Source organism: Hyperoodon ampullatus (assembly GCF_949752795.1).
Source record: "Hyperoodon ampullatus genome assembly, chromosome: 7".
NCBI lineage: Eukaryota > Metazoa > Chordata > Mammalia > Artiodactyla > Ziphiidae > Hyperoodon > Hyperoodon ampullatus.
In genome coordinates this window covers 11,089,557-11,103,501 of record NC_136920.1, presented here as the reverse complement: position 1 = coordinate 11,103,501, position 13,945 = coordinate 11,089,557, and the positions used below count along the sequence as shown (strand labels likewise).

Below are 13,945 nucleotides of genomic sequence, written 5' to 3'. Positions count from 1 at the left end.
AGTCCTCTGTAAAGCGAGCCAGACCTTCCTGCTGCAGGCTGCCTTCTGCCTCCCCCAGAGCCCTGGGCTGCTGGCAGGCAGGCTCTCCTGTGATATGGAGGAACTTGTTGGTCTCCATGGTTACGGTAACCCACTGGTAGGGAGGAGCCGAACGGAGTGCGAGGCTGGCAATGTGAGCTTCCCCCAGCCCTTGGCACCATGTGGTACTGGTATGTTGGCCGTTTCTTGGACCTTTTCTGAGAGGAAGGAGTTAAGGAAATGATGAGAAAGGGAAGAGTGGGCACACCTTCCTCCCGCTCTGGGCTGCTCACGGGCAGAGGCGTGGCTGCCTTCTCATTCACCCACTTCTCTTGGCAGGAGTGGTGTTAGGAAGGAGGGTCCTTTTTGTCTGACAGCCCGGCCATGGTAGAAATTTGACTTTCCTCATTCTAGAAGGAATACCAGCTTTGCTACACTGGTACTTGTAGTCAAGTTCTTAGAGATTATAGCTCTTGTCAGGGCTCAGAGAACCCCTGTAGATGGGAAACAAAGGTCCCTACCTGAAAGTGAAGAGAGATCATAGAAAACATGGTCGAGACCTTACTGCGCACCAGTGACCGTGGTCAACGCTGGCGTGGATTTTCTCATTTCATCTTCACACTTATCCTGTGAAGTGGGAACAGCTAGTGTCCTCATGTCCCAGGTGAGGAAACTGAGACCTGGAGGTGCCAAGTGATCTTGCTGGTGGTGTTCGGTGAGCTGGTAAGGAGTGAAGGCAGGGCCCCCACTGCCTCCGGCTGCTTCCAGAGCTCTGCTGTGCTATCCTGCCTGCCTAACAAGTAAGCAGAGGTACCGTCGTGAGTCTCGTGTATGGTTCCCCTCCTCTCAGTCTCTAGAAGGCAGGAACCAGATCTCTCCGTACTTTGCAACAGGCTCCAGAGGTGGGCGCTCAATGAAAGTTTGCTGAACAGGGCAACAGTAATTGGGGACTGAGATAGAGACCAGGCCCCAGTGAGCAGATTCTCAGGGATAAAGTGGTGTGGAAGCTTCTGAAGCCGTGGTTGCTCAGTAGAATCCACCATTTTTGAAGAGGAGCCCAGCATTTCAAGTGGCTCAGAAGACAGGAGATTTGAGGGGTGCTCCTTGCACCGCAGCTTCCATGCGTGAAGGGGCTGTAGGTGGCTCAGCTCGGACCTCACTCCAGGTCAGTTCTCGCCTGCCGGACTTCCCAGGCAGGCACTGGCTCTGCTGTGGCTGCTTTGAGGTGCTCGGGCTCCCTGCATGGCCCAGGCTGCAGTGCTGGTCTCCCAGCCTTGGGGTGAGACTTGCAGCTTAGAGAGCTGGAGGGCAGCGAACCACCTTGCTTTTGGCTTTGCTTCAGTCACAGGCTCTGCTGGCCTCCTTTTCAGGGAGGCACCTACCCTGGTTGGAAAAAGGGAGCAGCCCTTTGGCAGTTTTACACAAGCCCAGCTCCGCTCTGCGACGGAGTATTAAGGGATGGTGGGGGTTCCCCAGGTGGAGACATCACAGTTCATTCTGGAGCTGGGGGTGTACATCCAGTCTCTCCACTGGTCACTGCTTACTGAGCTTTACCAGAGCTCTCCTACCCAGAATGCTCCGCTGGTGTATTGACTCTTGGCAGTTGAGAGTGACAGTTGCTCAGGATCAAAGGATGCAAAGAAGGCTCCTGGATGCAATGAAGGCGGAAGGGTTAAAGAACTAGTGATTTGCCGTGTGACATTTCAGCTCAGTCCCATCCTGTCTCTCCCCAGCCTCTCTGAGGTCACTGCTTGGTACTTGCTCAGTTTGCAAAGCCCCTTACTGCCCCCCACAAATAAGATTGAGGAAACAATCCTCCTGTCACATTGCAAAATCCTGGAGACTGGAAAATGAAGCCATTGGATCCCGCTCTGGCGTCTGAGTGGAGGGGCAAGCCTGACCCCAGGGTCCAGAATAAAGCCTGACCTCTTCCACTGACATGAGGGCCCACTTTGGGAAGGAGTGAGAGCAGGGGGTGCTGTGGGACCACCTGGGTAGGCCTTTAAAACAGCCCCTGCCCCCCACTGGCCTTAACCCAGCTGTTGGCCTTCCTGCTGTCCCAGGCACCTTTCCGGAATCTTCACATCTTTCCCCTCTTCCTAGTCTGTGGAGGAAGAGCGAGGGACTCATTCTTCTTTTGGGAGAAGTAAGAGCAGATTAGGCTTCAGAAGCATTGAAGAGGAGCTGGTGAAGGGGACCGTGAGGAACAGCAGAGTGCTGGAGTGGGCGCGAAAGCCCTGGGCTCCAGTCCCAGCTCTGCACTGGGAGGCTGACCGTGGGCAAGTCTCTTAACTTCTGCACTCAAATTTCTCATCTGTAAGATGAAGACGCTCCCTGCCCTGTAGGTTTACGGTGTGGAGAACATGGGAAGTACGTGCCAGCAGATGGTAGTACCAGAAATGCCGAATCTGTTGACCAGGGTTCATACATAAGGTGAACACTGAGTAGCATGGTCTCCCAGGTGTCTGTGCTCAGGTGCTGTGAGGTCAGTGGGAGGCTTTGCCCTTCCCTAGAGGGGTTTATGGCCTCCCAGCATGAGATCTTTAGAGTTGCCTAGTGGGAAAGACCCTAGCCTCGAGTAGTGGAGTGAATGTGAAGTTGATCTGGCAGCCAGAAGAAAGGCCGAGACCAGAACACAAACGGGGAGGGCTCCAGTTTGCCACAAGGACAGCAGATGCCTAGACAGCAGGGGCTTGGCTGGAGGCAGGTGTGAGGAAATGGCTTCCCCTGCTGCCCCCAGGCCCTCAAGGCCCAAAGAAAGCAGTATTGGGTGGGGGGGTGATGGAGACTTGGAGGTGGGTGGGAACCTGGAGATAGACTCCCAGAATCAGGGCTGGAAGGGATTTGAGAAGCATTTGGTTTGTTCCCAGCCTTTGGGCAAAATTTAGGATTAAGCATCTCATTCTCTATCAGTGACAAAGGTTCTTAGTCTAGAACCCATGGACCTAAGGGGCTTCACAGGGTTCCTGAATCTCCTGATATTATGTCCAGAATACTATCTGTATAAGTGGAGTGTGCATTTTTCTAAGGTTAAACACTGCTTTTTGTGAAGTAGGAGGTCCATCTGCCACTGTTGGTTGGCTGGTTTCTGCTCCCACCCCGCCCCATGGGTGTTTTGCTGGCGCTCTCTGGGTCAGCATGTCTGATTCACACGTACTCCTCCCCCCGCAGATGTGAGCCCCTACCCAGGTCCCACCTGCTGCAGGTGAGATAATGGCTTTATGACAACCTGGGCTGGAGTAAGTCTCCTCCTCACCCTCTCCCAGCTGTTACCCAGCAAAGCACCTTGGGGAGGGTGGGGCAGCCCACTTCCGGAGAGGGGGAGGGGAAGGGAGAAGGAAGTTGATCTAAACCCGCCTCTTTCTCTCTCTGTCTCCCTTCCTTCCCGTTAGCCTCCTGCCCCTTTCCTCCCACCTTGCTCCTGGGTAGTGTCCGAGGACTGCATGCATTTTCTGGCTACCAGACCCTGGCCCACAAGAAGCCGCAGGGCTTTGTCCCCGTTGCTCTCTTGCCAAGCCTGGGCTCTCTCTGCTAGTGGTGGTTTCGGTTGCGACACAGTCCAGGTTCCCAGGCAGGAGCCGCTTGGCCTGGCTGCTTCGCTCCTTTTCACTGACGAGGTGGTGGAAGGTGTCGCCTGCTTCAGCTGAGTAAGGGTGGCTGACGGAGCCAGGAGCCCCCGCCCTGGGCCTGGCTCTTCCCGGCCTCTGTACTTTGCCCTCACTGCCTGACAGATTCTGCCGTGGGCTCTGCTGAATGGAAGTCGCTGGTAGTCCCTGTCCCTTTCTCCAGCCGGGTATGTTTCCCCCACCTTTTTTTTTTTGCTGTGGAATTGCCCCCTCCTCTTTCATCCGTCTCACCCCAAACACAGGATCTTTGAAGAGTTGCTAAATGGAGCCAGGCAGCAACTAGCACAGGGAAGTGCTCCTCCTGGGAAGAGGCATTGGCTGAGAAAGGAAGAGGGGGCAAATACCAGAGAAGACTCTCCCCTTAGGTGGAGTGAGCAGGCCCAGCCCGAGTGAAGGGAACGGGCTGATGACAGGCAGAGGCCCAGGGAGGGCGCACGAGTGCTACAGTGAGGGGAGACGGATCTGGGGCGGCCGCCCAGGGCCGATGCCCAAGGGACACTTTTCCTCCATTCCACAGTGCCCAGGCTCACTCTGCCTCTGGCCAGGGAGTACCTGCCTATCCCCCTTCCCAGCTTGGCCCCCTCCCGGCCCCAGGGAAGTCTCGGGACACTCGAGGCCAAACCTGAGTGCAGAGCCCCAAAGCGTGAACTTTTCTAGGGGAGAACTGTTGGTCAGGGCCTCCAGCATTAGGGAAGGGGCCCTGCCTACCTGAGTCAGCGCCGGGCCTCTCGGGGTGGAGGCAGTCTTCCGGGCAAACGTGGCAACACGCCTAGGCTGAGTTCTGAGATCCAGGTTGAAGGGCCCATTGGATATAAGACTTTTTTTTTTCATCCTCATGTCCTCCTGCCTTCTCTCCTCTCGGTTGAGGACCTCAAAGCTGTTTAGGCCCTAATTCTGAATCAGGCCTGCTTAGTAACCTGCGTGTTCTGCCATTTGGTTCCAAATACTGCCTCACAGGGTGACCCCTTGTTCTTTCTGAAAGCTGCCTGACAGCCGTGGTGTCTGCTTTCAGCAGACTGGCCTCAGACCTTTGGGGCCTGCCTATGGTGTGATGTCAGCCAGAGCTTTGAGGATGTCTGGTGTTCCATGTCTTCCTGTGTGCAAGGAGGATGGGGGTGGGGGGCAGAGCATGGCTCTAGCTAGATCCTGCTTAGTTGGCCCAGAAGGGCAGCTAGTCTTCAGCCCCCCACCCTGTTGGTGAGATCTGGGTCCAGGTTACAAGGGCCTAGTCGAGAACCAGGGATGGGACCCTCTCTCCATGATAGCCACCCACACCCCTACCTCCTCTTCAGCCTTCAAAGAAGCTGCCTCTCATGGGGCCGTGGTCCAAGGAACATTTCCTACTAGAGACTTTCTCCTTTCTCTGCTTCCTCACCCTGTCCCACATCCCTGCTGTGGGAAATATCTCACAACATAGCAGAGGCAGAAGGGGGTAAGAGAAGGACTGTGTCCTTTGAGTCCTGAGAGTTGGGTAGTTCGGCCCTGAAAGGGGAGTGTGTGACTTTTAGAGCAGGGGATCAAAAAGCACGCACCAGTTCTCTGCTTCTCTGGGTCCCAGACAAGCAGAACCCTCTCTTTGACTGTCCTGGATACCTAGCTTGGAATCAGCCCTTCACAGCTGCCCTGTCGAGTCCCCTCCTGTGAAGGCTAAAGGTGCTGGTGTAGGCCAGGTGGCTGATGCTCAGCCGGGACCTCTCCCCAGCCGGGAGGGCCCATAGATAGCATCTCTCGGCCTCCAGCTAGGCTGCAGCTGGCTTAGGAGGGCTTGACTTAGATGCAGAAGTCTTGCTGACAATGAGACTTCTGGCTTTGCAAATAGGCTTTGTAGTATTTAGGAACTAAAAATAATGGCATTCACGGTGGTTCTTTTTTGAGCATTGGATAAGGCATTTTTACATATTTTCTGTCACCTAATGAATGTGAAATAGGGACTGCTTTATCACCGCTTTACAGATAAGGAAACTAATGCTAGTAAGTGGGGGAGCCAGGACTGGAACCTCGTTCTGTTGGACAGAGCTCCTCAGCACCCACTAGGCCGTCTCCTGACACCCGTGTGTGGGATCGTCCCACGTCGGTCATCTTTTAGGTGGTTTCCTTCCTGCTTTGTAATAATCTCATCTGCCTCATGAGGATGTTGTGATAATAATAAAGTTAACATGTGCTGAGCAAGTGGCAGATTCGGGACTTGAACCCTGGCGGTTTGTCTCTGCATCTCTACTCTTAAGCACCCCTCTCTGTCCCAGTAAGGAGGAGGGTCGTTGCTGTTCCTTGAAGTTCTGTGTGCAGCTGAGCCTCGGGGTGGGGGGAGGATGCTGTCCTGCTGCACAGCACAGAGCAGCCCCTGGAGCGGGAAACGTTGCGAGGGATGGGCAGAGCAGAGCTCAGGATAGGCAGCAGGGTTCCCAGATTTGGCTTCAGGGAGCAAAGGACCCACAGCCTCAGGTAGACACTAAATTCTCATTGCAAACTTTGAGGACTTGGGGACTGTCAAGACCCTGCTGCCTTTGGCTCATATTCTCAGAAAACAGGAGAGTGACAAGAAATTTAGGAGGTGATTTAGAGGTTGCCAAGGAAACTTTTCACTCATCTTCCTATCTTGGAAGTTGGGGCAGAGGGAAGTGTTTTCCTATTCGTAGCCCCTGAGGGCTGAAAAGCAACAGGTTGGGGAAGCACGCTGCTTGCCAAGGAACCCTGGACAGTTCCTTGGGTGGTAGCAAGTCATTTCTTTTCTCTGTGGTTTTTGAGGGCTTCACTTAGAGCCAGAAAAGGACCGTGAAAGAAAGAATTTTGAGTCACACTTCTCTGGTCACCCTGCTCCCCCAGATTGTTTCCTTGAAGTTTCAAGGTAGCTCTGGATGGTTCTGGGATGAGACTCTGGCAGCACTTTATCCCCATTATGCTGGAGCAATGGCATCAGGTATTCTGGAAGAGGCAAATCAGTGCTCTTGACCAGAGCTAGACCAGACTCTTAACAGTTTGACTGAGATACAATTCACATCCCATACAGTTCACCCATTAAAGTGTACAATTCAGTGGCTTTTAGTAAATTCTCAGAGCTGTGTATCCATCACCACAGTCAACATTTCATTAGAGTATTTTCATTACTGCAGAAAGGAACCTCACAGCCCTTAGTTGTTACCCCTAAGTCCCCTCACCCTCTTCAGCTCTCCTCAGCCCTAGAGTAATCTCTTTCTTGTCTCTATGGATTTACCTACTCTGGACATTTCAAATAAATGTAATCATATAACCTGTGGTCCTTTGTGAACAGCTTTGTTCACTTAGCATAATGCTTTCAAGGTTCATCCATGTTGTAGCATATGTCAGTACTTTTTTTTTTTTTTAAGTTATTTTCTTTTTGGGGGGGGCGCGCTGCGTTGGGTCTTCGTTGCTGCGCACGGGCTTTCTCTAGTTGGAGTAGGCAGAGGCTACTCTTTGTTGCGCTGTGTGGGCTTCTCATTGCGGTGGCTTCTCTTGTTGCGGAGCTCCGGCTTTAGGCGCGCAGGCTTTGGTAGTGGCGGCGTGTGGGCTCAGTAATTATGGCTCGCGAGCTCTAGAGCGCAGGCTCAGTAGTTGTGGCGTACGGGCTTAGTTGCTCCGCGGCATGTGGGATCTTCCCGGATCAGAGGTGGAACCCATGTCCCCTAGCACTGGCAGGCGGATTCTTAACCACTGCGCCACCAGGGAAGTCCCTTCTTTTTCTTTTTAATTGCCAACGAATATTCCACTATGTGGATGTTTCACAATTTGTATATCCACTTATCAATTGACAGACATTTGTGTTGTTTCCACTTCTTGGCTATTATGAATGTGTGATACTACAAATGTACATTAATGTGCAAGTTGCTCTTGGGTATGTAGCTAGGAGTAGAATTGCTGGATCACATGGAACTCTACATTTAGCCCTCTGAGGACTGTACAGGTCTTCCTGCAGATGTATGTTTTCATCTGGACCGTACCTTTTTTGTGTTATGTTTATATACCTGTTGGTGCCAGTCGTTGTCATTTCTGCTTCCTCACACCCTTATTTGAGCTATGGGATATCTAAGGAGGGCAGAGGGTGGCCTTGCGCAGACCCTGTCATTCCATTTTTTCATTGCACAAGTATTCATTGAGCATCTACCATAATCCAGTCTGTCTAGGTGCAGGGATGTATCAGTGAATAAATGCTACATGCCTGCCTTCATGAGCTTCCATTCTTGCTGGATAGACAACAGATCAATGTAAAGTGATACATAATAAAGAGAAATGTAAAGTGTTGGGTGGCAGTGAGTGCTTTGCAGTAATTCTGATCATGCTCCTGCGACTTGGAGATGTAGCCTTATCAAAGTGTGAACAGGCGACAGGGAGGACGGTAGACGGCGCTCTCCCACATGAGGTGGAGGAACTGTTGGGTTGTTACAGGGGATGTATTGCCAGGCAGTGGAGCCAGTGATGGGACAGCTTAGGTCCTAAGCTCCAGCGCCCACAGGGTGTTGACACTGGACCTTAGGCTGTGCTCTTTTGGAGCGAAGGTGGGCGCTCTTCCCATCTCCTTTTACCCCCCTGCCTTATGATTCTTCCTTTGCGTGCCTACCAGCCTCCTGGAGTTGGCCCCCATACCCCAGCCTCTTGCGTTTTTTGCAGAGAGCTAAGGGCAGTGGTACGGGGAACCGGAAGGGCAGCGTACTCAAAGGTGTACATGTTTCTACCCTGCAGCCCACCTTGGGACACCTCGACTCCAAGCCCAGCAGTAAGTCCAACATGCTGCGGGGCCGCAACTCAGCCACTTCTGCTGACGAGCAGCCCCATATTGGCAACTACCGACTCCTCAAGACCATCGGCAAGGGTAACTTCGCCAAGGTGAAGCTGGCTCGGCACATCCTTACTGGGAAAGAGGTGAGCTCTGGGGTTGGGGACATGGCAGCATCTCCCAACTCTTGATACCCCAGCAGGTAGTAGTGGGACTTCTACCACAGCCGGCCTTTTGTTTATCAGGCAGAAATGAGATCTGAACAGATAGGGGTGCTAAGAGGGATAGGGCCAAAAGGAGGCAGAAATATAAAGGAGGAAGTAGATGCGAGTCCTGAGTTTAGCCTGGTCACAGAGGTAATCTTGGGCTTTTTATCTCTTGTTCAGGTAGCTGTGAAGATCATTGACAAGACTCAACTGAATTCCTCCAGCCTCCAGAAAGTAAGCACACAGTACCTCCTGTCCCTTTCTAAACCTCTGTCAGGAGTTAGTGATCTGCTGACCCCATTTGGACCTCCTCTTGAACCCCTAATTCAGAATCTCTGGTCGTTTCACTGTTCCCACCATCCCTTTCCATGGCTCTGCTATCTTTAGGGTTTTGGGTGGATCACCTGTGTTGGCTCCTCCTGATTGAGCTTCCTGGCCACAGACACTGGCTCTTTTAGAAGTCTTTCTGCCCCTTTCCTGCCCCTTGGCCTACCTGTCTGACCTACTTCCTGCATCTTGTTTTCTTCTGGCCTGTGACCAGCCCTATGCAAAAACACATGTATATAGCCATTACTAGAAACACATGCAGTTAACCGTAAGATCTGAATGATCCAGGGGAGTGGCTCTAGAAGTACAGGGATAAGAGGAGGCAGAGAACCTGCCCCTGGATTCTGTGCCAGCTACATTTCAGAGAATGGGTATGGAAGGCTGGGGTTTTTCGAAACTAAACTCCAGTTTCAAGCCTCTTACAGTATGTGCAGATTAATGACAGGTCCTCCCAGTTTTCCTTCTCACTTCTAGGCTTCTTTTGACTAACAGTTGCAGAGTCCTTGGCATGTAGTCTTTACTAGATGAGGTTGAACTTTTCCTTCCCTTCTTGACTTACAGTGGAAAACTGAGGTCTTACTTAGCTGGTTGGGGAACCCTCCAGGTGAGACCACATATGTAGGAGTGAGAAAAGAAGGCTTTCATTTGCAGAAGAGGGACAGCTTACCAGTGCCTGGTTGGTGTAGAACTGGAAACTGTCTGCCCTCTGCCCCCACCCTGGGCTCCGTCAGTTAGGGGAAGGAAGAAATCTCCCGTCGGGCTCCCAAAAAGCTGCCCCTATTCAGGTCAGTCGGATTTCCTCATACTCCAGCTGACCCTGGCTCAGATTTTCTGACCTTGATTAACCTACCTAGTTCCTTGCATCTTGTGGCAGATTGAGTTTTTCTTTTCATGAGCACATTTGTTACTTGAGTTGGGAGAGGGCATAACCTGATGCTAACAGCCAACTACAGTGAGGTTGGGAAGCTTGGGACTAGAGGTTGGGAGCTGTGACTGAGAGAGACACTCACAGAATTAGTGTGAGTTGAGGTGCCCTGACATGCTGACAGCCAAAACCAAGGTGTTTCCTATTTTTTGTGACCCCTGGGATCCCCTCAAAGTTCTTTGACTCAAAGGAAACATGGCTGTCATCACCAGGGCTTCCCTGCTGCTGGGAGCTTTCCGGAAGGCAGGGAAAGAGGGCTACTCTTGACATGTTGGCTCAGACCCTACAGAGGAGAAGCCAGCTTGGTGTGGGCCATTTGGTCTTCGGAGCAGTTTAGCCTGCCAGAGTCAGCTAGGCCATCTTACTTCCCACCTCTTTTTTCTCCCTGCCTCTTCCCGACTGGCTGGAAGCACCAGCACCCGACAAATATAGCCATTTTTAAAGCCTTTAAACACACTCCATTGCCAAGGCCAATCTGATTCTGGCCAAATCACTCTGTTTAAATTTGATCCCAGCAATGATCCCTAAAGGACAAACGCTGAAGAAGCTAACCTCTTCGGGGTTCTAGACAAGCCCAGAAAACTCCACGCTCTCCTAGGAGAACGCCCTTTCCAGGCCCATTATTGCCCCTGAGGTGGTGTCCAGAATTTTTTGCCTCTTCATCCAAGATAACTATTGGGCCTGGGAAGAAAGCAAGAAAAACCTGGGCTCCTACAAGAAAAGAGAGCCAAGGTCAGAATCAGTTCTCGAAGATTAGAAAACCTGTCTCATCTTTTCCTTTCCAGCTCACAAAAGCTCTGGGATCTCATTAAAGGGAAAAAAAGAAAGATGTGTTCACTTTCCCCCATAAAATATAGCCTAAATTAGGTCTCCTTAAAAACAAAAACAAAACACAACACAACTAGTTCTGCTCCTTGTGCAAACGGTGAGGCCTAGAAGTTGCAGAAAACCCCACCTCCAGTTCTCTGGCCCCCGCAGAGGGGATGGAGTTCGTTTCTGTCATCTTTCTTTATGGAAATGTATGGTTTGGAGTCCCTGATTTTGTTTCACAAAGAGAGCGTGAGTGTGTGGAGGTGGATTTGATTAAAATTGGCATCAGCTATATATAGGAGTGGCTTCTTCTGTCACCCCCTCGAGGCCCAGGAGAGAAAGGCGTACCCAGTAGTGCAGAGCCCTCTGACCTTTGTAAGTCACAAGGTGGCCCCTTCAGAGGGGCCCCTTCAGAGCTCCCCTACCTCTTCACACAGACCAGGCTAGAGTCTGCTTTGTCAGTGACCTGTAGAAGCCGCTCAGGTTCTAAATGTTCATGTACGTGGGCTCACGCTCCCTCTTTCAGAGGCATGCAGCCAAAACCCATCTGCTGTTTGGGGGCTGGATTTGGGGAGACAACACCCAAGGGTGCAGCTGGCTCGTCCAGATGCTGCCCCTGAGGGTACAAGTCTTGAGAGCCCAGCTTTCCTCGCACTGACCCTTCTTGCTCTCCTTCCCCGCATGTCCCTCTCAGCCACTGGGGACGGGCATGGAGGATCTGGACAGCTACTCTGTTTCTTTTCCCTGCCTGTTTTCTCTTTTGGAAAAAGCATCCTAGCAGTGGCTCTGTTTGGAGGGGACCTGAGGGGAGCAAGCTGAGCAAGCATGACCCCTGGTATTTTATTTTCCAGCTGTTCCGTGAAGTAAGAATAATGAAGGTTTTGAATCATCCCAACATAGGTGAGAACCAGTCATCATTCCTTTCCTCTTTGCCCACAGCAAGGCTCCACTTCCCAGCATGTGGCCCTTCTCCCTGAGGCACATGGCCTTCTGGAGTCTGTAGTTTTCAAGGGTGCCTCTGGGGAGCCCAGCTCAAGATCCAGCTCTGCCTCTGGAGCACAGGGCTGTCCTTAGTGGTGTGGCTGCCTCGAGAGGAACCTGTCTTTGGGAGAGTAGGAATGGGAGAGGAGGAAACTTTGATTCCTAGGATGCCCCTGTACATGTTGGGGCTCGATGTGTGGCCCCTGCTGCTTCTCTGACTCATAGCTTGGCCTTTTCTCTCGTAGTTAAGTTATTTGAAGTGATCGAAACTGAGAAAACTCTCTACCTTGTCATGGAGTACGCTAGTGGAGGTAGGTATGGAATTGCCTCTTCCTGCTGTGTCCCCACCTTCCCCAGCCCCAGCAAGCTCTGATGTAGACCCTGCCCCTGTCACTTGCAGGAGAGGTGTTTGATTACCTAGTGGCTCATGGCAGGATGAAAGAAAAAGAGGCTCGAGCCAAATTCCGCCAGGTGGGTGTGACTGCCTCCATGGAGTGTGGGCCCGACCTCTGCTCTGGGGGGTTTAGCTACAAGGAGGGGCTGCCTGTCTGTAAGCGGCCTCTGGAGGGTCCTTTGGGCTTTGCTTATCTATGTGGCAGCTGCGAACTCGGTCACAGGATCACAGCTCCACCAGCCCCTGTAGCCCACCTTCAGGTGCCCCTGAGCTGACCCCTCTTCCTTCCTTTCAGATAGTGTCTGCTGTGCAGTACTGTCACCAGAAGTTTATTGTTCATAGAGACTTAAAGGTAAGGCGTGCGCTCATCTCCAGTGTCTTTGAGTCAGGGCTGGGTCATTCACCCTCTGTTAGCTGTGACATAACCATTACACCCTGAGTGTTCAAGGAAACACCGGCCTTTAATTTTTTGGAGATGATGAGGAAGCCCCTAGGGCTGCTTCTGACATAGGCCTTATGACGGGACTTAGGATCCCATTCCAGCTAGCGAGGAGAGGGTCTCTGCCATTTCACCTCTCAGCCCTTCACCTTCCGGTGCAGCCAGGCATGGCAGGAGGGCTGCAGGCAGCGTGGCGGCTGACCGAGGAAACAGTGTTGACTGTTCCACAGCTGCGTCACAGCTGCTCTGCAGATGTGTAGCACACTGATCTCCTCACTGAGCTGTTAGCACGTGAGACCACCTGTGAGTCTTCCTGGCCCCTGAGTCCTCGCAGACGTGACCACGATTAACCCAGGCCTGACAGGGAAGCTTTGCACAGCTCACAGCGTCTCTGAGCCTTCAGATCCCAGCTCTCACGTGGCTGCCTGTGTGAGGAGCGGCCTGTGCGGCCCGCCTCCAGCCCAGCCCAGCCTCTGCACACTGATTGGAGGCCTGCCCTGGAGTTGGTGGGAGAAGTTCTGACATTGAAGATGACTTCCTGTTTGTTCTTCCATTCCCCTCAGCTCCTTCCTGCCCGGTGCCGTAGTGTGATCCACTTGGTTCCCTGACATTTCCCTTCTTGCCTCCCAGGCAGAAAACCTGCTCTTGGATGCTGATATGAACATCAAGATTGCAGACTTCGGCTTCAGCAACGAATTCACCTTTGGGAACAAGCTGGATACCTTCTGTGGCAGTCCCCCTTATGCTGCCCCAGAGCTCTTCCAGGGCAAAAAATACGACGGACCCGAGGTGGATGTGTGGAGCCTGGGAGTTATTCTATATACACTGGTCAGCGGATCCCTGCCTTTTGATGGACAGAACCTCAAGGTGGAGTGAAGTGCAGGCTTAGATCATCTGTATTCTCATTTCTTCTCTTGGCCTCTGGTCTTGTCCCCGACCTCTCACCTTTGCTGCTTTTCTACATTTATCCTGAGCCAGAGCTTCAAAGAAGGGCTTGCAAAAGGTAGCAGCTATTAAAAGCCCTCTGCACCCAGCAAAATAACCTGAGTTCCTCTCTTGAGGGCTGGGATAAATTGTTTGTCTGTTCACCCCTCCAAGGTACTCAGGATTGCAAGCCTCGGGCTGATCAAGCGAGAGGGCGTGGGGTATTTGACATCACCGCCTCTCTAGTGAGGTGCCTTGTCCCAGGCTCTCTGCCTCTTACCATATTTCATTTATATCTGCCTGGCCAGTCTTAAGCTGTCAGGAGCCTGGATATTAGGTTCCTTCCCATGGCCTTGGGTGATTTAAATTTCCCTCCTACAGGAGCTGCGGGAGCGGGTACTGAGGGGGAAATACCGTATTCCGTTCTACATGTCCACAGACTGTGAAAACCTGCTTAAGAAATTTCTCATTCTCAATCCCAGCAAGAGAGGCACTTTAGAGGTGAGCAGCCTGAGCCCAGCTGGTAGGAGGTCCTGGGTTCCCAAGGAAACCTCCAAGCTGAGTCT

The 13,945-nt window shown here is 52.2% G+C and overlaps 1 protein-coding gene across 7 annotated transcripts in view; it reads left to right on the top strand.

The window, feature by feature from the left end:
- Positions 1–13,945, top strand: part of MARK2 (microtubule affinity regulating kinase 2) — a gene marked incomplete at its 5' end in the record, with an annotated part of 58,361 nt that overhangs the window by 34,498 nt on the left and 9,918 nt on the right. For all 7 annotated transcript variants that reach the window (XM_079707296.1, XM_079707294.1, XM_079707295.1 and 4 more), the window contains 8 exons: positions 8,340–8,519; positions 8,760–8,813; positions 11,493–11,541; positions 11,868–11,933; positions 12,023–12,093; positions 12,312–12,368; positions 13,086–13,322; positions 13,761–13,880. In XM_079707296.1, the coding sequence (XP_079563422.1) occupies positions 8,340–8,519; positions 8,760–8,813; positions 11,493–11,541; positions 11,868–11,933; positions 12,023–12,093; positions 12,312–12,368; positions 13,086–13,322; positions 13,761–13,880 (834 nt within the window). The remainder of the gene's footprint in view (positions 1–8,339; positions 8,520–8,759; positions 8,814–11,492; positions 11,542–11,867; positions 11,934–12,022; positions 12,094–12,311; positions 12,369–13,085; positions 13,323–13,760; positions 13,881–13,945) is intronic.